General features: G+C 41.4%; 1 protein-coding gene across 7 annotated transcripts; it reads left to right on the top strand.

The window, feature by feature from the left end:
- Nucleotides 1-390: 390 nt before the first annotated feature.
- On the top strand, nucleotides 391-24,838 carry LOC144509404 (tRNA selenocysteine 1-associated protein 1-like). 7 transcript variants are annotated; one of them, XM_078238228.1, is made up of 10 exons: nucleotides 391-581; nucleotides 3,486-3,583; nucleotides 5,727-5,826; nucleotides 6,791-6,843; nucleotides 10,665-10,796; nucleotides 12,595-12,714; nucleotides 15,137-15,302; nucleotides 16,760-16,793; nucleotides 19,788-19,954; nucleotides 23,236-24,838. In XM_078238228.1, exons 1-9 carry the CDS (start codon nucleotides 555-557, stop codon nucleotides 19,922-19,924), a joined length of 867 nt encoding a protein of 288 aa, XP_078094354.1. In that variant the 5' UTR covers nucleotides 391-554; the 3' UTR covers nucleotides 19,925-19,954; nucleotides 23,236-24,838. The 7 variants fall into 7 exon arrangements, with proteins under 7 accessions (XP_078094354.1, XP_078094353.1, XP_078094352.1 ...); XM_078238227.1 differs by having other exon boundaries at nucleotides 396-581; nucleotides 6,788-6,843; XM_078238226.1 differs by lacking the exon at nucleotides 19,788-19,954 and having other exon boundaries at nucleotides 396-581.
- The last annotated feature ends 229 nt before the right edge of the window (nucleotides 24,839-25,067 follow it).

Below are 25,067 nucleotides of genomic sequence, written 5' to 3'. Positions count from 1 at the left end.
TGGTGGCGCTGTAGTGCGTCCTCCGCTGTTGCGGGTGGCGCTGCAGGGAGCCCTCCGCTGCAGTGGGTGGCGCTGCAGTGCGCCCTCCGCTGCAGTGGGTGGCGCTGCAGTGCGTCCTCCGCTGCAGTGGGTGGCACTGCAGTGCGTCCTCTGCGGGTGGCAGTGCAGTGAGTCATCCGCTGCTGCGGGTGGCGCTGCAAGGAGTCCTCCTCTGCTGCGGGTGGCGCTGCAGTCAGTCCTCCGCTGCTGCGGGTGGCGCTGCAATGCGTCCTCCTCTGCTGCGGGTGGCGCTGCAGGGAGTCCTCCTCTGCTGCGGGTGGCGCTGCAGTCAGTGCTCCGCTGCTGCGGGTGGCGCTGCAGTGAGTCCTCCGTTGCTGCTGGTGGCGCTGCGGCGGGGAGTTGGCGTTGGGCAGGCGGAGGGAGAGTGCGGTGAAGGCGGGCTGTGGATGAGTTTGGGGTCCGATCTCTGCTGCCGTCCGTCCAGCCCCGAGGCCCGGGTTTAGTTTCACACACACCACCCCCCTCGCCGGGAGCTCCATAACTCAGAGGGGAAGATGTCGCGGAGCCTGTGGATGGGCGATGTAAGTGTGAGGCTCCCACCGGCCTGAGCCGGGCCGAGCCGGCTAACCTGGGCAGGAGAGCCTGGGGGAGCAGTTCAACCCTGCAACCTAGGCCCACTGAGCAAACACATAGGGAATTAACACTCAATAACTGTATCCACAACACTATAATAATCAAACAGCACCCTTTTCTCCGAATAGGATAAAGTGTTGGTATTTTGCCGTTTTTGTGTTTGTCCTGTTGAGTGCAGGATGAAAAACTTTGACATGTCTCTCTTTTCAGCAATACAATATATCCAGCAGTGTGCAATTCTAAACATTTATGTTCCTATTTTGGAGTGTTGTGTCCTGTTTTGGGCTCGTACTCGCTGGAGTTTAGAAGGATGAGATGGGAGCTAATGGAGAATTGCTAAACTAAGCGTAGACTAAAATGCTCTTATTGCTTTTATGTGATAATCTCGAACAAGAGATCATAGGTGTTGGTTGAGAGGTGGTAGATTTACAACTGAGATGAAGAGGAACTACTACTCGCAGAAGGTGATGAATTTGTGGAACACGCTGCCCCCAGCACGGTGGAGTTTGAATCGTTGAATGGTTTCAAGAAGGAGATGGATATATTTCAAATAAAAAGGGGGGTAAAGGGATATGGGAAACAGGTGGGGAGGTGGATTTGAGGCCAGGGAGAGATCAGCCATGATCTGATTGAATGATGGAGCAGGTTCGAAGGGCTGAATTTGCCTACTTCTGCTCCTTGTTCCGATGTTCATCCTTGTAATTCAAGTATTGCTGGTGAGGCCAGCTTTTATTCCCCATCCCTAATTGCTCCTGGATAGCTCTTGGTCAGCCACTGACAGCCCAGTGGCTTATTTACAGCCATTTCAGAAGGACTAAGAGTCAGCCACATTGCTGTCGGTCTGCAGTCACGTGTTGGCCAGACCGGGTAAATGACGACAGATATCATCCCCTGAAGCACATTAGTAGTTTTTACGCAAATCTGATAGTTTCAGGATCATTACTCATGAGATGAGCATTTTATTCCGGGTTTATTAGTTTATTAAATTTAAATTCCTCCAGATCTGTGGTGAGAAAACCTGTAGATAAATAATCTATAATGTATGTTGTACTTGTGTAATGCTAAACATCCTGTGTAGAGCACCAACTTCCTGTCCTTTGCTTCCTCTTGTATGTTTACAGACACATTTTTTTGCCAACATTTTTCGCTGTGTTAACTGTCACGGTGTCATTGCCAGAATGACTCTGGAACGCAGGTCACCTTCATCAGCATTTTGTATGTGAATGACCTGAAATTTATTATTAAAGATCTGATGTTCATCAACTGGCTGTTGCTGATGGCCAGGACAGTTTGTTCCTGATGTAAAATTGCCAGTCTCTTTCAGACGGTTGTGAATCTTCAGAATTTATTAACTCGGCAGGGATATGCATGTTCAGTTGTTGTGTATATTCAAAGTTGAGATAGATTTTTGGACTCTAGGGCAATCAAGAGATATGGGGATCAAGTGGGAAAGTGGGGCTGAGAATTGCCCAGGTGTGTAGATTACGGTTAGGAGCATAATCTATTTTAGAATATGCAGGAACTGTGTTATAAGAGCACTGGTGTGTACCTCAAGTGTATTATGGGCATTGATTAAGTTTCCCTCATTTTCCTTAACTTTAAATGCAGGAATGTGAAGAGTAGGTGACATGTGGTCCTCAAAAGAATGAGGGAAAGTTAGGGGTTTGTTATGTGCCTCCTGGTAATTGGCTAAGAACAAAATGACTTGTGACCTGAAAATGTCCGCCTTTGCTTGGATATGTAACCCAAGCACAGCCAGTAGAGAAAATTGGGTTGGCGTTGTCATGAGAGAATGGCCATCATCATTTTTTTTAAATTTGATTTACTATTGTTACATGTATTGGCATACAATGAAAAGTATTGTTTCTTGCGCGCTATACAAAGCATACCGTTCATAGAGAAGAAAAATGAGAGAGTGCAGAAAGTAGTGTTACAGTCATAGCTAGGATGTAGAGAAAAATCAACTTAATGCGAGGTATGTCCATTCAAAAGTCTGATGGCAGCAGGGAAGAAGCTGTTCTTGAGTCGGTTGGTATGAGGGAGGCAATGGCTAGTATTATCGCTAGACTGTTAATCCAGAAACTCAGCTAATGTTCTGGGGACCCAGGTTCAAATCCTGCCACGGCAGATAGTGCAATTTAACTTCAATTAAAACAAATCTGGAATTGAAAATCTACTGATGATCATGAAACCATTGTCGATTGTCAGAAAAACCCATCTGGTTAGCTAATGTCCTTGAGGAAAGGAAACCTGCCATCCTTACCTGGTCTAGCCTACATGTGACTCCAGAGCCACGGCAATGTGGTTGATTCTGAACTGCCTTTGGGCAACTAGGGATTGGCAATAAATGTTGGCCAGCCAGCGATGGCCAGGTTCCCACGAATGAATAATATGATGTAGCTTGGCCGCTTTGTTCTGGGGCAATGAATATAGGAACATAGAAAATGGAAGCAGGCGTAGATCAATATCCTGATTTTCCCCGCCCCCACCATACCCTTTGATCCCTTTAGCTCCAAGAGCTATATCTCATTTCTTCTTTAAATCGCACAATGTTTTGGCCTCAACTACTTTCTGTGGAAGTGAATATTAACTTTCACCCTAATTATATTTTTAAAAGGGTCAGGATGAGAAAAGGCATATTTGTTCTGCCAGTACCCTAGTTCTCCCAGTCAACATCTGACCGCATCCTAAGAACCGCTGTTTGAAAACATTTGCCAGCTATCAGCCTTTGGGCAAAGAATTTCTTCCTAATATCTAAAATTAAAACTTTTCACTTTGATTTAAATGTACATCCTACTAACCTGATGCACACTGAATTAACTTTTGGACACATTCTGTACTTTGTTCTGCAGTTGGAAAATTACATGGATGAAAATTTTATCTCAAGAGCATTTGCTACAATGGGTGAAACTGTAATAAGTGTAAAGATTATTCGTAATCGAGTGACAGGGTAAGAACAATTGTTATATTTGCAAATAATGGTTATTTGTCATTATATATCAAAGCCATGAATCATAGAATCCTACAGTGCAGAAGGAGGCCATTCGGCCCATCAAGTCTGCACCAACCACAATCCCACCCACACCCTATCCCCATAACCCCATGCATTTATCCTAGCTAGTCCCCCTGACACTAAGGGGCAATTTAGCCTGGCCAATCCACCTAACCCGCACATATTTGGACTGTGGGAGGAAACGGGAGCACCCGGGAGCACCAGACACGAGGAGAACGTACAAACTCCAACAGACAGTGACCCAAGCGGGGAATCGAACCTGGGTCCCTGGCGCTGCGAGGCAGCAGTGCTAACCACTGTGTCACCGGGCCATGAACTTAGCAGAATTTTATTGGTTTAGTTATTTGACCTACCTTATATTTGTTTTCTCAATGGAAAAGTCCGGTGAAGGGGCTATGCTTTTTGCAGTACGCAAAAGGAATGACTTAAAAATTGTACAACTAAAACCTGGAAGTGCAGCTGTAAAACAAAAAGGCAGGTTACAATATACCCTTCCTTCAAGAATAACGATTCGGGATTTACAATTTCCATTTAGTTAAGTAGAGTTGAATGTGTAAAATATTTTCTCTTTTAACTGAATTGTGTTAAGTTGTTGATGAGTTAAAGGAAGAACTTTCATTTATGTAGTGCAAAAGTGCTTCACAGCCAGTGGCGCACGTTTTGAAGTGTAGTCACATTCATAAAGTCTGGAAATGTGGCAGCAAATTCGTACAGCATGGTGCCCCTCACAGCAGTTACAATAATTCATCAGAATGTTTCGTTTTTATGATATTTGTTAACTGTTAGTTAGGACACCGAGAGAACTTACCTGCTTTTCTTTAACATAGAGTCTTGGGATCTTGTGAATCTAGTGAGTAGGACAGATGGGAATTAGGTTGAACCTTTCAGCTGAAACATGGTACCTCCAGAGATGCAGCTGAAGTGTTGGACAAGATTATGTGCTCAAGTCTCAAAATGGAGCTTGAACACACAACTTCTGATTCGGGTGAGAGTGCTAGCATTGAGTATTGACTGCTACTTAATCATCCGAACTTTCAATAATTGCCACTATTGTATTAATCCAACAGTTCCTGGGATGAGGGAAAGATATTTTTTCTTTCTCTATTGCATCCCCTCGGTGCGTATACAAGTAAAGTTTATTTATTTATTAGTCACAAGTAAGGCTTAGACTGCAATGAAGTTACTATGAAATTCCCCTAGTCGCCACACTCCGGCACTTGTTCGGGTCAATGCACCTAACCAGCACATCTTTCAGACTGTGGGACGAAACCAGAGCACCTGGAGGAAACCCACGGGGAGAACATGCAAACGCCACACAGACGGTGACCCAAGCTGGGAATTGAACCCACGTTCCTGGCGCTATGAGGCAACCGTGCTAACCACTGTGCCACCGTACATTAGAACAATCAATTGAAATCAGTAAATAATACAAGTTTTGCCAACATTGGTTTACTTGCAAACAATTATTCTTTCTGCCTATATAATTTTAATCCTTTGGCTTTAATATTTGGAACTTTGTTGTCTGCATTATTATTTGCTAAGCCTGTACAGCCTTGACTCAGTGATACCACTGTCACCTCTGAGTCAGAAGGTTGTGGGCTCTGAGATGTGCCATCTTTTAGATGAAATGTTTGCTTGCCCATTCGGACATAAAAGATCCTAAAGAGCTCCGCAAAGATTCCTCCATGTGTCTTGGCCAACATTTATCCCTCAACCATCATCACTAAAAGATAATATTTGGTCATTTATGCAATTTCTGTTTGTGCGACTTCGATATAAGCAAATTCCATATTTCCGACATTTCAGATGTACTTTATTGGCTATAAAATGCTTTGGTATATCCTGAAGTTATGAAAAGCAATATATAAATACAACTTATTTCTTCTTATCAATTCTACAAAGTACCACAAGCTGTAAATTGGCAAGCATGTAACTTTTAGCTCCTCATGATTACCATAGTTCCATGCTACTCCTCATGTTAATCAGTCAGAAAATTGTTTGACTTGTGTGCAAAGAACATTATTCACTGACGTTGCAATTTCTTGGTATTTCTCTCATTTAAACTTTGTTTTAAATTCAGGACGCCAGCAGGTTACTGCTTTGTTGAGTTCACAGACCAGGCTGCCGCAGAGCGATGTCTCCTTAAGATCAATGGAAAAAAGCTTCCAGGTGCTTCACCTGTAAGTATTTCGGTAAACATGCTGGGGAAGGTATCTAGTTATTGTGGAAGAATTGATGAATAAATGTAGTAATCTGACTGTGATGAGGCCGTGTTGTATTGATTTGTAAAGTAAGTGTAAATTTCTGTTCATATCTTCTGATTGCTTAATCTGCAATTTCAATACCTAAAGACCTTGATCTGTTTAATTTGAACAATTTTGATAACTAATCGAAATGATGATAATGGGACATTTTGAAGTTTGCCTATTGCACAAATTGTGGGTAACAGTATCATTACAGTGCATTCTGTATTTTACTGTATATTTTGTTGTAAGACTGTGAATGCTTGGAGACCTATTTTGCAATGAGATGGGGAGATTTGACAACTTTTAGGACTGCATAATACCTCAGCTCCAAAATCAAGTTTTATTAATGGGAAAAGATAACTGAGGATTCTAAAGTTCAATTTAAACGACTGTCATATGAATTTGTACAGCAGCCCTTGTGTTAGAAAGTCACCTCAGAGCTCCTTATAAATCAGAGACTAAAACAGATACAGTGCAAAAGAGAAAAATATAAGGAGAGTAGGAATGAAGGAAAGGGCTAAAAGAATGGGATGAAAGCTATATTCTTTAGCATGTGTTTGAAAAAGAGGAGTGTGAGAGAGATTTGAGTAGGGAGCTCCAGAGCAGAGACTGAAAGAGTATCTGTCAAAGATGGAATGACGAGCAGTGGCCAGTTTCAATAGAATGGTATAGGCACAGACAAATGGCTACTGAGGTAGACAACATGTCTGTGTGGAGTCAACATGAGGAGGTATTTAAAGCTGAGGTTAAATTGAATATGGAATAAAATTAAAACACTAATTTCCTGAGGCTTTACTATTAATAGTAACCACTCCTGATGTTTGGATAAAGAGTCACTCATTCATTGACATATTTCAAACTACAGTACTATAACAAGTTGTTTCATTTCTGCTAGCAGCCCAGAAGATTTAAGCTTAACTATGCCACTTATGGAAAGCAGCCAGATAACAGGTAATTTACGACAATCTTTTTACAGCTGTTGTTCTGTTCATTCACTCCCTCACTTCTGCCTTTGATGCCCTTGTTTCCGCTTCTTCAGTTCCTTCATTTGGCCACCCTGAACCCACATCTCTTCCCACCATCTTCCTTTTGATATTTTGCCCATAAGACCCATCTCCTGCTCTCTCAACTCTGTTCCCATTAAAGTGCTAAAGTTCTCTACCTGATGCCCTGACTCACTGACGTTGTAAACTATTTCCTTTCCTTCGGTACTGTAGTCCTTTCAAACAGCTGTCATTGTTCTGTCCTCAAAAAACCTACACATTGTCCTTTCAAATTTCCACCACATCTCCCTTTCCTCTCCAAGACCCTTGAACATTTTGCATCCCAAATTTGTGGCCATCTTTCTTGTCTCCAATCAGGTTTCCTGTTACCTCACTGAAATGTCTGAATCAAAGTTACATATAACATACTGGTTGACTGTGGCCACGGTGTACTATCTCTCCTCGTCCTTCTCAAACTTTGCAGCCTTTGAGACGGTTGACCACACCATCATTCAGCTACATCTGCATCATCCAGCTGGGTAGGACAGCCCTTTCTTGGGGCGGCACAGTGGTTAGCAATGCTGCCTCACAGCGTCAGGGGCCCTGGTTCGATTCCCAGCTTGGGTCACTGTCTGTGCGGAGTCTGCACATTCTCCCCATGTCTGCATGGGTTTCCTCCGGGTGCACCGGTTTCCTCCCATGGTCTGAAAGACGTGCTGGTTAGGTGCAGTGGCCATGCTAAATTCTCCCTCAGTGTACCCGAACAGGCGCTGGAGTGTGGCGACTGGGGGATTTTCACAGTAACTTCATTGTAGTGTTAATGTAAGCCTACTTGTGACTAATAATAACCTTTCAACTTATCTATATATTCGCCGCCAGAGAATTTCCAGAAATGGTTTCTCTTCATGCCCTCTACATCATCATCTTTGGAATCCCCAAGGTTCTATCTTTGTCCGCCTTTTATTTCTCATCAACATGCTGCCCTTTGGTGATTACATTCAAAAGTATGGCATCAAGTTCCACATTTACACTGATGATAGCTGTATCACCTCATCATCACCCCCACTGCCTCTGTGTTGTCAGACTGCCTGTTCAGCACTCAGTCCTGGATGAAGTACAAATTCCTCCTGTTAATTAAAACCGAGGCCATTGCCTTCAGCCTGGTCACAAGCTCCTCACCACCAAGTATGTCATCTTCCCTGGCTACAGCCTCATGCTGAACCAGACCGTTCGCAGTGTTGACATCCTGTTTGATTCTCAGCTGAGCTTCTGACCCCCATATCCTTTGTCAAGAAAACAAAGAAATTGTCGTATTTTTCTGCTGGCAATATCCTTGTCATATTTCTTAAACTGTTGGGGATTTGTGAATCTGGTCATTTTGAATGGATTGTTTTGGTTCAAAGGAGAACATGTACTGGTTGTAAAAAAGATGTAAGGAAGTAAAGTCAAGATGGGGTGAGTTTCCTTTCTTTTAAATCCTACGAGCTAAAATAAAATAAATGAATTTAATCAACTTTGGGAGAGAACATTTCTAAAGAGACTGGGTGAGAGAGATCAAAGGGGAAAAAAATCACATTTAAGGGAAGGCAGAAACCTATGTGAAGGGGTGGCTGTTTAGACCTTGCAGTAGACACCGGAATAGTCAATCGAACTCCCAGAAACCAGTGTGAACCAAGCCAGACCTGAAGAACAAGCTGTTTTCACCCTTGACACTCCCAGAGAAAGCAGAGGCACTGTGTGGTTAAAGGAAAAATACTGGGATTCTACAGATTTTAAAATCTATAAGGATTTGCTAAACAGGAAAGGGGAAGGTTTGCTGTGAGGGTAGTTAAGATCTTTTGGAACTACTTTTAAAATATGGTTTACTGTGAATTCCTATTCATGCTCAAGTGTAATTTTATTTTCATTTCTTCTTTATTTCTTATGAATTATTTACTATAAAACCATCACAGGTGGTCGGGACATCATGGATTTCAGAATCTCCTCCTGTTATACAAATTCAAAACAAAATTGGCAGCTGTTTCAAGTTTCCCTTCTGGGATTTGAGGCAACTCAGCATTTACCATCAGCTGTACCATTATATCTTACCAGGGCCACCTACTTCCACCTCTGTGTCATTGCCCCTCCCTGCCCTTTCCTCAATGTCATCCCATCTGCTGCTGAAACCTACATCAATGCCTTTGATTCCTCCAGAACTTTTTAAAATTCACTTTTTAGTGGATGGAGGCATCGCTGTCTAGGCCAGCATTTATTGCCCATCTCTGGTAGCCCTTGAGAAAGTATTGGTGAGCTGCATTCTTGAACCTCTGCAGTCCTTGACTTTAAGTACACCCACAGTGCTGTTAGGGAGGGTTTCCAGGATTTAAACCTGGCAACAGTGAAGGAACGGCGATATATTTCCAAGTCAGGATGGTGAGTGACTTGGAAGGAAGCCTCTAGGCGATAGTGTTCCCAGTATTTGCTGCCCTTGTCCAAGATGGTTAGTGGTCTTGGGTTTGGAAGGTGCTGCCTAAGGAACCTTGGTGAGTTCCTGCAATACATTTTCTAGCTGGTACACACTGCCACTGTTCGTGTTGGTGGAGGGATTGAATCTTTGTGGATGGGGTGCCAAACAAGCGAGCTGCTTTGTCCTGGATGGTGTTGAGCTTCTTCAGTGTTGTTGGAGCTGCATTCATCCAGGCAAGTGGAGAGTATTCCATTGCACTCCCGACTTGTGCTTGAAAAATGGTGGACAGGCTTTGGGGAGACAGGAGGTGAATTATTCACCGCAGGATTCCTAATCTCTGACGTGCTCTTGCAGCCACAGTATTTAAATGGCTAGTCCAGTTCAGTTTCTAGTTAATGGTAAATCCGCAGGATGTTGATAGAAACTATAGCTTCCGAAAATACACTGGCTGGTGGATCATATTTCACCCTCCCTAAACTCTTTTATCCAGCCCCCCACTCTCTTTGCCCCACCATTTGTGACTCTGCTTTTTGCTATCTAGGTCCTAAGCCCCTGAGTTCACTCCTTAAATATCTTCATCTTCTTCTCCCCTTTAAGAATCTCTTTAAAACCTATCTCTTTCACCAAACTTGTAATGACCACTCCTTATGTTCACTATTTATCTCATTATGGTTCTGTGAACACCTTGGGCAGTTTCCCTGGATTAAAGGTGCCATATAAATGTAAGTAGTTGTTGTATATCAGGAAACATCGAGGTGGTATTCATGGCCGTGTAATAGCCGTGCTGTTTTTATCCAACGGCGAAAATTTCAGTAACATATTCTGTGTTTTACTAAACTTAATTCCCGCTGACTAAGAGGTATAAGCTAATGAAGATCTAAGCCCAGTGTATAAAACTTAAACGTCACATAATACCATGCTGCAAAACAGATAAATATTTAAAAGCAAAATACTGCAGATGCTGGAACCTGAAACAAAAACAGAAAATGCTGGAAAATCTCAGCAGGTCTGACAGCATCTGTGGAGAGAGAATGGAGCCAATGTTTCGAACCAGGATGACCTGTGAGTTTTATTGTCTTTCCACAGATGCTGTCAGACCTGCTGAGATTTTCCAGCATTTTCTGTTTTTGTTTAACTATTGGTTGTCTTAAGGAACAAGATGGATTGGGCTTTATTGGCAGTATACATGCATGTTTTTACAGAATATAGTGGTTGCTCCAGAATTTGTGTCTAAAGCAGTTAGTATCATTTTAATAAATGCTTTTATGTCAAATCTTTTTACTTGAATTTTTTAATAGCATTTAATGTTTGGATATTAATTTTCTGCCACACGTTCTCCCTAGTCCTGAATATTCATTGTTCGTTGGAGATTTAACACCAGAAGTGGATGATGGAATGCTTTATGAGTTTTTTGTTGAAAAGTACCCCACGTGTAGAGGAGGAAAAGTGGTATTGGACAATCTGGGAAACTCCAAGTATGTGGCAGTTTCATATTTACGTTAGCCATAAATTAAATGTTCTCTGTGCTACAGTCACTGTTAAAGTCTAGAAGCTGTCACCGTAATCAATTTCCACACTTGCAATGTCTTAAAACCAAATATTTTAAATGATGTGATTTATTATTGTCATGTGTATTAACATACAGTGAAAGGTATTGTTTCTTGTGCGTTATACAGACAAAGCACACCGTTCATAGAGAAGGAAACGAGAGAGTGCAGAATGTAGTGTTACAGTCATAGCTAGGGTGTAGAGAAAAATCAATTAATGCAAGGTAAGTCCATTCAAAAGTCTGACAGCAGCAGGGAAGAAGCTGTTCTTGAGTCGGTTGGTACCCGACCTCAGACTTTTGTATCTTTTTCCCGATGGAAGAAGGTGGAAGAGAGAATGTCCGGGGTGGATTGGGTCCTTAATTATGCTGGCTGCTGTGCCGAGGCAGCGGGAAGTGTAGACAGAGTCAATGGATGAGAGGCTGGTTTGCGTGATGGATTGGGCTACATTCACAACCTTTTGTAGTTCCTTGCTGTCTTGGCCAATTGGTATGGATGGAGCAGGACAATGCATCACTGTGCCAAGGAGTGGAAAGGTGAAAGCTGACGCTTACAATTCGGAATATCAGGCACCCCCTATTAACCACCGCACAGTGGATAGATACTAAACAGACACCAGCATGTCTCCACAGGGGTCTAAAGTTAAAGGGAAAGACATCCTGCATCATTCTTTCATCCTTTCTAGCTGTGGGCAATAGTATAATAAGGCTTTGAAGCAGTCTGCAGTTATCTTTGTAGCCAACAATGGTTTGTTAGAGAGACGCTACAAGGAAGAAAATAAGCAGACTTAAAAAGCTGTGGTCAGCAAGAGTTGTTTAATTAACTGTGTGCAGGATTAGGTTTAATCTTATTTTTAAATGTCATGTTTCTTCAATCTTTATTCGTTATGTGTGAACCTGGCATGTTGGTATTTATTGCCCTCAGCCTTACCCCCTACACCTGCCCTCAGGTGCAGCATGGCACGGTGGCACAGTGATTAGCACTGCTGCATCACAGCACCAGAGACCCGGGTTTGATTCCCGGCTTAGGTCACTGTGCAGAGTCTACATGTTCTCCCCATGTCTGCGTGGGCTTCCTCCGGGTGCTCCAATTTCCTCCCACAGTCTGAAAAACGTGCTGGTTAGGTGCATTGACCATGCTAAATTCTCCCTCAGTGTATCCGAACAGGAGCCAGAGTGTGGCGACTCAGGGATTTTCACAGTAACTTCATTGCAGTGTTAATGTTAGCCTACTTGTGATAATAAATAAATCAGTTGCACCAAGAGATTTATGAGTCATGCGTTCGCCCATTAAACAGCGTTTACATTCTGCGCTTGCTCAGATGCTAGTATCTCATTGATTAACTTGTTACTCCCCTTAGTGCCTTGGTACAGTATGTGCGATATCTGAATTAAAATAAGTCTAAATTTTGTGTATTCCTAAAGCATTTAGTCACAAGGGAAGATGAAGGCTGTGACGAAGAATATTTAAGGTGATTGATCGAAATGAACTATTAAAGCTTGCGGCTTTTTAAGTTTATGAACTCATCAGAGCCTTGCAAGTTGTTATTGGTTCTCTGTTTAATATAACCCTTGACTCCAAAACTCTGTGTCCATCCTTTTTCTCAGCTTGTCCTCACCCCCCCCCCCCCCCCCCCCCCCCGCCCTTCCCAGCTACTCACCTGCAAGTAACCAGTTTAGAGATAAAACATTGACTTGAAATATAATAGAATCTCTTTCTTCTGCAGAGGTTATGGCTTTGTGAAGTTCTCAGATGAAGCTGAACAGAAACGAGCGCTTGCTGAGTGCCAAGGTGCAATTGGCGTCGGAGGCAAAGCTTTACGGCTGAGTGTGGCAATACCAAAAACGTAAGCAACCTTGGAGAAAGGCACAAAAGTTGGGTGTTGCACTTTCTACTCTATCCTTTCCTTCTGAACCTTTGCCACTCTTGATCTTTATATGTACCACATTTACAAAATTCGCCTTCTGTATCATCATAATACAAAAACCATTTCACATTGAGGAATCATGATAAAGTTTAGCATGTTTTCTTTGTTCCTATGTTTTAGTGAGTCATTAAAATCTTGCTGACTAATTTCCCTCCTCCACCACCATCGTCACCACCCCAGGGTTCCAGCATGCTGGCCACTCCCAATTTTCACTGCTTAGTAAAGGCTAACAAATTTTACTGAAACATCCTATTTTTTCACAACTGAAGGAGTAAAGTACTAGCAACAGCTTATAAAACATCTCAATGATGTTGGTGTGCAATCTATTTACAGAAAAACTTTTGAGATCATTTTTATATTTGATGAATAGATGGTTTTGAAAAATGATTTTGCCACCTTTGACATCTGTACCAATCTCCTAACTCTTGAGAAATTTCTTTATTTACACTTACAATGAAGCCTACTTTTAGGTAAATTGTTTTTGCCGCCTAAAATTATATAGTTAACTAGCCAGTACGTTTAGCTGAGCTGTCATTGAAATCACCTTGTGCCAGTTGGTAGATGTGTGAAATGAAGATTTTTTTAAATATATGGCGTGTATAAACTGACTTAGAAAGTACTGCAAGTAGGTTGAGATGGAAAAATGCTTTACAAAGATGTTATATATTTGGAAAGGTTGCGGGTTACTTTAAGAGCTAATCACATGATTTGATGATGCTGTCATTAGGGTGTGTGCTTAGGTTGCTGTTTTTCTTCCAGTTTTGTATTCTGCAGTGCAGAGAGCAGCTCCTCAATAAAACCTCTTGTGTTGTTGGTTGAATCTACGTGTGCAAACCACAGTTTTTCTTTCTGTTAAAACCCACAACCTCTATCGTAGTTAGGACATTACACAAACAAAGTGCTGTATGACAATGCTTTTGGCAAGAGGAGTAAGGACAGGCAGATTGATTCCCTGTGAGAGAAGTAGATGCTGAAGCACCTAAAGAGACTTTGAAGAGGATAAAGAAGTCTTAAGAAAAGTTGCTCAGTTGAGTTTGTTTGGGACAACGTTAGTTTGCTATTATGAAAGGAAAATACATCCATTTCTATAGCACCTTTCAAGATCTTTGGATGTAAAGCACTCTGGAGCATCCCACGTAGTACTTTTATATTGTAACCACCGTTGTAAATGGAGGGAATGGCATTGCCAATGGCATCTGGCCATGGTCCCACAAAAAGCAATGCGATGCATGACTAAATTTATTTTTAATGTTGGTTGAGGGATAAATATTGGGCTGGGCAGTGGAATATGTCCCCTGAAGAAGTTTGAATTTTTCAATGGGATCACCTGTGTCCACCTGAGAGGGCAGTCAGGGCCTTGGTTTGACATCTCATCTAAAAGGCTACGTAGCACTCCCTCAGTACTGCACTGAAAGTCTCAGCATCAATTATGAGTGCAGATTCTCTGGGATAGAAGTTGAACCCGCAACATTCTGACTCAGGCAAGAATATTTAACCAAGATTAAGGCCTTAATGGTGGTTTCTGCCCATCTAGTGATAGAAGCGCTCTATTTAAACAGGAGAATCACTGACAGATGAAAATGGCAGGGCATGGGTCAGCCAGGTTTGATCACCAGTCTTGAGGAGATTTATCTTTTAGACAAAAGAACAATATCAAATTTAATAGCTTGATAATTAGACTATTTGATTTAAATGGTAGTGTTTTATGTTTATCTGTCCATTGTTGAATTTACATAGTCTGCCTTTTGAATGGACATGTTTGGCAATGTAGCAAGCATTGTCACTTTCCATTTAAGCAGTTGTTCAGGAGCATTGTGATTGATTGATACTAATGTGTCATTCTGACTTATTGGGACATTTAAGCAGCATATCTTGCACCGATTAATATTGCTGCAGTGGGAATCTACAGTTAGAAGGTGTGAAAAATCCTGCACTTGAGCAAATGTGTCCCAACACCATTGTGCTTTTAACCAGAACAATTAACAAACATTGGCTTAATGGCAAAAGAGTTGAGGTTCTGAAAAAGTGTGCATTTCACAGAGGTGTACTGACGTGCTCCATTATATATTATAATAATATTAAGCATGTAGGGTAATAAAATTAAATCCAAGTTCCAAAAGGGTAAAATTATGTTCAAGACTGAACTAAAAAGACCTGTTTTTTTAGACTGTCCTAAATACAACCTAAAGTGCAGTTAAAATACATTTGCTTGCTTGCTTCTTTTTGGTAACTAGAACATGCAGTCATCAGTAATTGTAGAAAGAAATCTTAGCTATTTACTGTACATAATGCTGTATTGTTTTGCCCTGTTGTAACAAATGAATTTACTTTTAACTTTCAGCAATCGTGTAGTGAAGCCACCAGACTATAGCCAGGCATATACCTACAACTATAACCAGTATTACCAGCCATACCAGAACTACTACACTCAATGGGGATATGATCAGTATACTGGTAGCTATAGCTACAGCTACCAACAATATGGCTATACTCAAAATACCATGCAGGTAAAGTTATTGAAAATCTGAAGCCGTAAGTCGTCATTTCTGTCACACTATGGTTTGTATATCTGTTGTGCTATGTTTAATAAGTTCCATGGAAATCAATCAACAATGTCTCATGGTCAATTATAAAGGAAATTTTGTATTATCTAAGTAAGCCCGCTACTTAATTTTTACTTAAGTTGAAATTTCTGTTGCTAAAGATTGATCTTGCTCTTGCTGCCTACCTCATGCAAGTTCTCCCCATCTACTCATAGGCTGCATGTTAATTTGGGGGGTTGGAGGGAAAGAATCAATATCGAGGCAATTTGAAATTATGAAACCACCAAGTATGAATTGTAACTACTTGTTTTCAAGTTGTTCAGTATGGAAGTTGTTCCACAATAGGTAAGCCAAGTGAGTCACAGGTTCAGCAAGTATAAATGAGTTGTGTAGGTCCTGCTCGTGGGTTCCATATTTAAACAACTTGCCACAAGTATTCTGTTATGGCAACAAATAAAGAGACATATCTTTATTTAGTATTGTCTGTGTTAAATGTGGAGAGAATATTGAAATCTATTTCATCTTTGAGGGTGTGCAGTCCTACAGAACCTTCTTATTGTATATTTTGGTTCAGAAGACCCAAGTTCCAGCAAAATGCCTTCACTGCATTTATGAACCATATAGCAAGATCCCTGTAGACCCACACATTTACCATGGCTCATCCATCTAACCTTGGGACGCTAAGGGGTCATTTTCTTTTAAACCATGGCCAATCCACCCAGCCCGCACATCATCAGAATGTGGGGGAAACCGGGGCATCCAGAGGAAACACACGCAGACATGGAGAGAACGTGCAAACTCCATTCAGTCACCCCAGGCTGGAATTGAACCCTGGACCCTGACACTGTGTGGCAGCATTGCTAACCACTTAGGCACAGCGCCGGCTGTAATTATGTACTTATTTTCATTTTGATTTGATTTATTATTGTCACATGTATTAGCATACAGTGAAAAGTATTGTTTCTTGCGCGCTATACAGACAAAACATACCGTTCATAGAGAAGGAAACGAGAGAGTGCAAAATGTAGTGTTACAGTCATAGCTAGGGTGTAGAGAAAGATCAACTTAGTGCAAAGTAAGTTTTATTGTTTTCATTGCTCCCTTGACCCTCTCTAGAGATTTTGTAGTAGCTATCTTTGTCACCCAGAGTTTTATCTTTGGCCTTACTGAACAGCTTTGGTCCTGCATAGTTCTAGCATGCAGATAGAACCTTTCTGCCTGTTGATGAAACTGTTTGGTTATATTGCTTTTAAGTTAACGGCAACAGCTTCGCATGGGCCTCTGCATTCTAAATGACCATTGGTAGTATCATTCCAAACATTTTTTGTGGAAAGATGGCAGAGGAAAATGTAAGCTGCCAGATATTATCATTTGCAGATTTTGAAGCCAAAACATTTATTTATGATTCATTTTGTTTGCAGAATTATGAAGAAGTAGGAGATGATGCTTTGGAAGGTAAGTACAAAAATTCAAAATTTCTCTTCAGTGTTCGAACAGTTATAACCAATCCGTACACAGATGGTTTCTGTGAAACTGCACTTGGCTTGATTTGTATGTTTCCTTACAGTAAAACTTAAGGTTAGTCCAGTTTGAGGATTAGTTCAGAAGGTATGTTAAAATAAAGCAGTTGGTAAACAGCAGTCCACAGTGAAGGCCGTCACCCTCACTATTTTTGTTTTCATCTGTGATTCCCATAATTTTTATTTTTCTCCGATTCTCACTCTTATTTCAGTGAGAATATATATATATGCACATATATACTCAATATATGTTTTTTTAAAAAGTCTTCTCTAAATTTTTCATTGCAGAAGAAGGCCATTTTGTCCATTATATTTGCTGGCATTAGTTCCACATCAGAGCTGCCTACTTTAATTCTTTCATTCTTTAATGTTTTCCATGTTCATTTAATTCCCTCTTAACCTCTTAAATTTTGTAATTAACTCTCCTTCAGTAGTGGAGGGAATTCCAGACTGCCTTAACTTTCGTGTGAATAAAGATTGATTGGATACTCTTAAATCATCTCACCCAGAAGTAGGATTCACAGAATCATAGAATCCCTACAGCGCAGAAAGAGGCCATTTGGCCCATCGAGTTTGCACCGATGACAATCCTACCCAGGCCCTATCCCCATAACCCCACTTATTTACACCACTAACCCCCTGACACTAAGGGGCAATTTAGTATGGCCAATCAACCAAACCTCCACATCTTTGGACTGTGGGAGGAAACCCACGCAGACACGGGGAGAATGTGCAAACTCCAAACCTGTTCCCGAGTTAAGCTACTGATTGCTTGATTGATTACTGCAGACTTTCACTTTAGCACTTAGTTATATAGCAAGGTGCTGATTGGATATTGTTCCCTCTTTAAACTATAAAAATAACCACTAAAGACACTGGTCTAGATTTTCCTGGGCACTGCACCTTTGTGATGCAGTAAGACATGAAAGGTGCAAATTAAAGAGAAAATTATGGGGTAAGTGACTTATGTCACGTTATATTTTCCAGGGATCTTATGTCGCTTTATTGTTAACCTTGTTAAAAACAGTTAATTGTTGTTCTCCAACCCCATTAAATTCAGTAATGGTCACAATTTTCCAGGACTAAAGACATTTCTCAAGATGCTGCCACATTGGCTTAAAAGCAATGGCTTTAGTATCCTGGCAGTGAGGTGTTTTTGTGCTCCTAGGTAGGTTCCTCTTGCTTCCCAGTTGACTTGAGTTTATTTACCTAGCTCCCAGTAGCTTCCAAAAAGAGTCTGATTTATTTCAAAGGGTCCGTTCAATGTTAACTATGATAAATTATTTTGTGCTCTTAGAATTTATTACAGACCAAATGAGAGATTTAATTGTTAATCAAAAAATAGCATCAAGAATAAAAACATAATGGAGGCAATGTAACTAGAATTTAGGCAGGCAGGACACAAAGGTTTCCTGATGTGCAGTGATCTTATTGTGACAGATTAAATTGATAACTGAGTGGACTATTAAACTTTCTAACATATTCTCTCCGAGATCCTTCCAAAGATGATTCTTTACCACGGTGGAGATCAGTTCTAATGGCAGTAACAGAATTAAAATTGATACTCATTGATTCCTAACGGGGACACTCCCATCAGCAGACAAAGAGTCACCCCATTCACCCCACTGCCAACAATGCAGAAGGAGCTCATGGCAATCAGTGAATATCGGTTTCAGTTCTGATGCGGCTAGTGGAATTGCTCTGCTCTTGGGAATGAACAGTCTTTGGTAAGGGGTTAAAACAGGAACATTAGAAAATTGAAAAATGCTTTAACCTCTTCATTATCAATTCCAATGTCACAATAAAGTCGCCGAATCGCAGGAAACCTTATTCCACATATACAGCCCCGGTGCCCTATTGGGTTCCAATGTTTGGTCACTATTTGGAAGCGCTAAAATCAGCCATTTTCTGCAGTGTTTTAGATCTGCTGTGGCACATTGTGACTAAAATAGCAGAAAAATATGTAGGAAGTGCTAACTGTGAGATCAAGGCACTCCAAAGTAAGATTTATAGTGTATGTCATTGATCTCACCGTTGCAGGAAAAACCGAGCCAGTTTAATTCTGAAGTTAGCACCCTCTGACTGAAAGTTGACGTTACATCTCCATTAGCCATTATTTTGCGTTGGGTTTGAAAAATCTATTTCTGTTCAGATTAATTTTGTGTCATTTTCGGTGCGTCATGAGCATTTGCTTGCACCTGTATTGGACCAGTTTATTCCAATTGAGAATGTTCTAGTGTATTTCAAGAAGGGTGGAACTTTCCATTGTGAAATGGAAATTAACATTCGTATACAAAAGTGCCTTTGGCAATTGTTTCCCCCTTTTTCTCCCGAAGTCACTGACTGCGCTGCAGTCCCTTGGGCACCAGCCACCCAATGGTAACTCACCAAGTAGGTATTCATAACATGTGAACCGGGACAGGCTGTTCAGTCGTGGGGATGTCAATGCTTAGCACAATCCTTTACATCTCACACACACACCTTTCAGCAAGAGGCACTGGGTAATGATTAGGAGTGGAAAACCTTGGCTGATTTTTCCCCTCGCTAACTAGGGAGGCTGCTTTTAGCCCCCTGATGTAACCCTGGCTCAGATTAGCTAACTCAACACAGACTGAGATTGAACCTGGAACCTGTATGGCTCAGTGCTGCTGTGTTAAACGATGTTAAGTGTAATCCGTAAGACTATTTGAGTAAAAAATACATTTATCATTGGGAAATTCTAAACAAAATCCATGGAAAAATGTTCTGCAAATCTGAAAATTCTTGGCAGTTACTTAAAGCTATTTTCTATAAGGATGAAAAGAAATTGAAAAGTAATAAATAATGGGCATAGCATTTGCCGTGCTGGCCAAATAGAGTTCCTGTGCGTTGTAAGGGATCTTTACTGGAACTGCCTCATTAATGCACTGATTATGCTTATTTGGCTCAGTGCATCATGGGAATATGCCTCTTCCTGCTCAAGGCCTCTCCTTTCCGGGTATATTCCTTCAGCCAGGAGGATGGGGTGGACAGAGCCAAGGACTTCTCCATGACTACAATCACCAGTGCTGTTCCATGTTCTGCTGACAAGGGGCGCATTTGCCTTGGCGAGACAATGTAAGTTTATGTCTCCAATGAGAAACTTTACTTCCTGTGCCCCCCACTAAAATGCCTTGTGGGAGAGTCACGAGTGGCTGGATGCCCAGGATTTCCGTGACTTTGTAATTGTAACCTTTTAGGTGTGAGGCAAGTGGCTGAAACCACACACTAATCATGATGGGCCCGTTTTCTTGTATTGACAATGCCTGGGTTTCAGTAAATCTGAACAGATGATTTCATTGTTTTTGAGAGCTGGTTAGAAAGCATTTCATTCTCAGTCCTCATGTTCGCAATCAATGGGATTCATCCCGTGATTGATTATGGCACTCACTGAGTCTGTGCAACAATCAGTTTCATAGCCTGGCCCCCTTCACTTTTACAAAGCAGCACTTTAGTTGAAGATGCTAATTGAGAACAGTACAGCATTGATACTCACTGCAAGTGCCCAAATGTTCTTTTCTAGATTACAAGTACAGTTTCAGTGTCCACAGCACTCCACAGGCTGCCCCAGCAAAGGGTTACTGGTCAAGAGATTTACGGCCAATTTTAAACATTAAACAGGATCGCTCAATTAAACTTTAAATTTCTTCCTCTTCCCTCCCCAGCATCTTAAACTTTTAGTTTGTTTCTGGAAGGAAACTGCAATTCTGAACTTCTGACACAGGATGGCGCCAGAGCGGTCAGACACTATAATGCAATGTTTAAATTTATTTACTGGCGTCACACTAGGCTTACATTAACACAGCAATGAAGTTACTGTGAGAATCCCCTATCTGTGGAATTCCCTGCCCAATGAAGCAATTGAGGCTACCTCATTGAATGTTTTTAAGGCAAGGATAGATATAATTTTGAACAGTAAAGAAATTAAGGGTTATGGTGAGTGGGTGGGTAAGTGGAGCTGAGTCCACGAAAAGATCAGCCATGATCTCATTGAATGGCGGAGCAGGCTCGAGGGGCCAGATGGCCTACTCCTGCTCCTAGTTCTTATGTTGCCACACTCTGGCACCTGTTCCGGTACACTGAGGGAGAGGAAACCAGTATCTTCACTGCTTCCCTGATCTTTAAGCAGAGCTACACATCATAGGCAGTGGGTACTATTTCATTCTGTAGAGAAATTATTTTGTTTCATCACCTAATTTCATAAAACCTGAAAGCACTGAAGGAAGCCATTCAGTTCATCAGGCCAGTGCCAGCTCTTCAGTTAGTTCCACTCTTACCCCACAGTCCCACATATTGTTGTGTCCTTTTTAATGGCGGTACCTTTAACTGTGCCACATTCCCTCAATGCTGCGATGGAGTGGCAGCCTAGATTTAACACTCAGGTCCCTGGAGTGGGACTTGAACCCACAACCTTCTGATTTAGAGGAAAGAGTGCTACCCAGTGAGCCATGGCTTACATTTCATTGGGAGGGAATTGTAATAAGTGGGAGGAGGCATTCTAATAAGCCCTTGCCACCAACCACTCACTACCTTGAGATTTTCCACCTGAATTTGCAGTGGATGTTGAATATATTTGATAAATAAGGGCCAGCACATTCACATTGTCCACTAATGACATTGTGGCATCATGATGCATTGTTTTTGTCATTAGTGTCTAATGTTGTTATGTTTTTTAGTAGTACAGTAGGCAGCCAGGCATCCTCCACGCTGTAGGCATCCCAGAACATACAAATGATGTTGGCCTCAAAATACCTACTTTAATGGGCAATGGGAATCATGAGCAAAGGAAAAGCTGCTCTGGTGCAGCTCACAAGTGAAGAAAATGTGTCATGTTGTGCCGAGTCACTTGGCCTAACTATAAAGGGGTGCTCAATAATGTTGTACAGTTATTGGTACAATAACATTAACACTGACAGTAGTGTGGTAACTAAGTGAAGCATTGAAGTACTGCTATGGTCTGTTAGATTTGCAACTGTTTCACTGGTTCATCCAGCAACAAGATGATGAGGTGTGAAAATGACCTAGTGTCCTTAATTAGACGGCATGTCCACTTTGCAGCTTGTTTTGCTGTATTTAATCTGAAGCCAGTTTCTTTTCTGTCAGTGCTAGCAGGTAGATAGTTGCCACCACCATCTGTAATTAAACTTTGATTGTATTTTGTGAAGTAAAATGGGATGATGCCTAGCATATAAATAAGAAGGTTCTGTCAGTGGTTTACAAGGTTACCTGAGGATAGGAACGAAGAATTTCATTGATAATTTGGGCTAGAAAGGTTTTTGGGGGGAGCATAGTCTTCTGTTCTGGGAATAAATATGGAGAGGGGAAACTTTGAAGTCAAAATCTCTCGTTTTTATTTTGTCATTTCCATTGGATGCTGCTTGCTCTCCTCCAGAGTCACCCTCCCGGCCCTTTCGGCCCATCCCCCCCCTTTTGGCCCCCCCATCCCCCCCTTTCGGCCCCTCCCACCCCCCCTTTCGGCCCCTTTCGCCCCCTCCCCCACCCTCCTTTCGGCCCTCCCCCACCCCCCTTTCGGCCCCCGCTCCCCACCCCCTTTTTGCCCCCCCCCCCCCCCCCCACCCTCCTTTCGGCCCTCCACCCCCATTCACCCCCCTCTGTCACCCCTCCCACCAATACCATAATCCTTCTTAATCAGCTTCTGGGGATCTCAGAAGATATAGCAAGAAAATCAAAGAGAACCAGCAGGAAATTAGGACTAAAAAGGTAGCTGTGTGGCCAACACAGTACAACGTAGGCTGAATGGACCACAAGGCTTACTCCTGTTTCCACACTCCTAACTAAAAGAGATACAGCTAAAAGATTAGCAAAAGCAAGAAGCACAATGCAGATGAAAAATAAATTAAATGAGAGATAGCAAGAAATAAATTATAAGATTCAGATGACAGTGGTGGGAATTCAATTCAGAAAAGCAGAGGATATATTTGCAAATGTCAGAAGAAGGCCATGAGGTGGAGTTGCCGGCGTTGGTCTGGGGTGGGCACAATAAGTAGTCTCAACACCAGGTTAAAGTCCAACAAGTTTATTTGGTAGCACGAGCTTTCGGAGCGGCACCCCTTCATCAGGTAATGAAGGAGCGGCGTTCTAAAAGCTCATGCTACCAAGTAAACCTGTTTAACTTTAACCTGGTGTTGTGAGACTTCTTACTGTCAGAAGAAGGGGTAGAGAGTGACAAGATAAATGTGAATTGTGATTTATTGATATAACGTTTTGACCCCACTGATCTCAGAAGTATTTTAAGCTTTTACCATTTGAATTATAAGGTTTCTCTGACATGTAAAGCATATTCTCCATTTTATGCAGTATGTATTGAGGTGTCACCTTCACACTTTGTTATCTTCCAGATCCAGTTCCTCACTTGGATATTGAAGAAGCAAATGCGCAGTTCATGGAACAGAGTGAAGAGTTCTATGATGCCCTGATGAATTGCCACTGGCAGCCGTTGGACAGTGTTGCATCTGACATCCCTGCTTCGGCCATAGCCTAGCAGATTAATATTGCTACCGCAAAGCTATATCCAGATGATCAGCAACATTGTGGGATTTTTTTTTTAATCCCTTGGTTCTCAAAGATTTTCTGGTCCCGGCACAATTCTTGTTTAAGATGGTTCTTACTGTGACAAAACAGATTTAATAAATGCTGCATCCTCTTGTTCTTGTTTTATGCAAAGTTTGAAGCAAAACAGTGATTTCAGAAGAAATGTTCTTCCATATTTTTTAAAACACAAAAATGAACTTATTCCCAACATTTTAAGAGTTAGTGCTGTCCAAATATTGCACTCACAGTTCAGGATTAATACAGGAGTAGGAATAGCCAGAGAAACAAGCTACATTGTAGTCTCACAACCAAGGGGTTCTGATGACATCTTAGGACCCCAACAGGTTCATAAACATTGCGTGAACCTCAACGCTGGAAAGTGCCTTATAACTCATTTCTTTGCACCCGTTGTTACTTTTTTGCAATTTTGAGTTTTGAAGGTAAAAAGTTCAAATACCAATTGACACAAATACTCAAGGATCTGAATTAATTTTTCATGAAGAGTGTGACATTTTTGAAGCAAGTTTGTTGATTTTATGACCTCTTTTTACAGCCTGATATGGTATTGGTTTATTCACTACATTGTGTGTGTTTGTGTGTGTTTGTGTTTGGGTGTGTGTTTGTGTGTGTGTGTTTGGGTGTGTGTTTGTGTTTGGGTGTGTGTTTGTGTGTGTGTGATAACATATAAGCCAAGACATTTTGATATTGCTGACTACCTGTAATCCTTTTTTTGTTGTCCACATCTAATCCTAGGCCAGCTAAACGGTCATTACTGACCCTTAACAATTTCCTTATTGTTTTGTTGTAGTTTTAGGATTGTCAGAATAAAAGACAAAAATGGAAGCCATGAGCAGAGAGTGTAGGATATTGGTATAGTTTCTCCTCCGCATCCACCTCCAACCCAGGCTTTTGAGCTGTGGATAAGCCACAGGGCCTGGGTTTGTGTCTGACTTTCAACAATGCATACAGTAGACTGCATCTTTGTTGGAAAATAAGGTACAGTGTACTCGAGCTAAAGTTTTAAAATTACAATGAGAGTGTAAGATTTATTTTTTAAAAATGCCACTAATTCTGCTGCTGTAACCCTCACTATTATTTTCAGGTGTCCTTTTTCCAGGGTAGTTTTGATGCTCAAGTTGCACTCCCACTTAAAAGTACTACTGAGTTACAAAGCAGGCAGTGGGACTCCAGTTCTGTAAATTAATGAAGGGGTACAATGTATTGGGAAATTTATTTGTTCGAAGTAAAGGCGCAGGTACTTATTTAAGGTCACTAAGTTCTGCTTGCAAATGTTGATGTTTTAATTTTTCCAGTTGTACTTTTATTGAAGTTCTGATTTTATTATACTCATGAGCCTGTAAAAACAAATTTATTTTGTAAAAAAAATAAAGGTGATTTTCTTTTATCGTTTCTGTTTTCAATGTATCTAAGTTAGGACATTCTGAGCTTTATTTGCACTGTATGTTGAATAATATAGTATATCTAACCAGAGTGTTAAAAATTAATGGTGTCTGATTGTGAGCAGAGTTCTGCAGAGCTCTGTATTGGGTCCATTAAGGTTAATCGATTTCAATATTGATACAGAGGGAGATTAAATTGAACTGCCATTAAATTTGTGGATGTCGCAGGTACATGTCGG

This window comes from Mustelus asterias, chromosome 21 (genome assembly GCF_964213995.1).
Source record: "Mustelus asterias chromosome 21, sMusAst1.hap1.1, whole genome shotgun sequence".
NCBI lineage: Eukaryota > Metazoa > Chordata > Chondrichthyes > Carcharhiniformes > Triakidae > Mustelus > Mustelus asterias.
This window is presented reverse-complemented; position numbering and strand designations above follow the sequence as displayed.

Excerpts from the sequence above, each read along its gene's own strand:
- LOC144509404 (XM_078238225.1), top strand. The coding sequence starts at position 555 with ATGTCGCGGAGCCTGTGGATGGGCGAT. Across the intron at positions 5,827-6,787 it reads AGCTTCCAGGTGCTTCACCT|CAGCCCAGAAGATTTAAGCT; the intron begins GTAAGTATTTCG and ends CATTTCTGCTAG. Across the intron at positions 6,844-10,664 it reads GGAAAGCAGCCAGATAACAG|TCCTGAATATTCATTGTTCG; the intron begins GTAATTTACGAC and ends CGTTCTCCCTAG.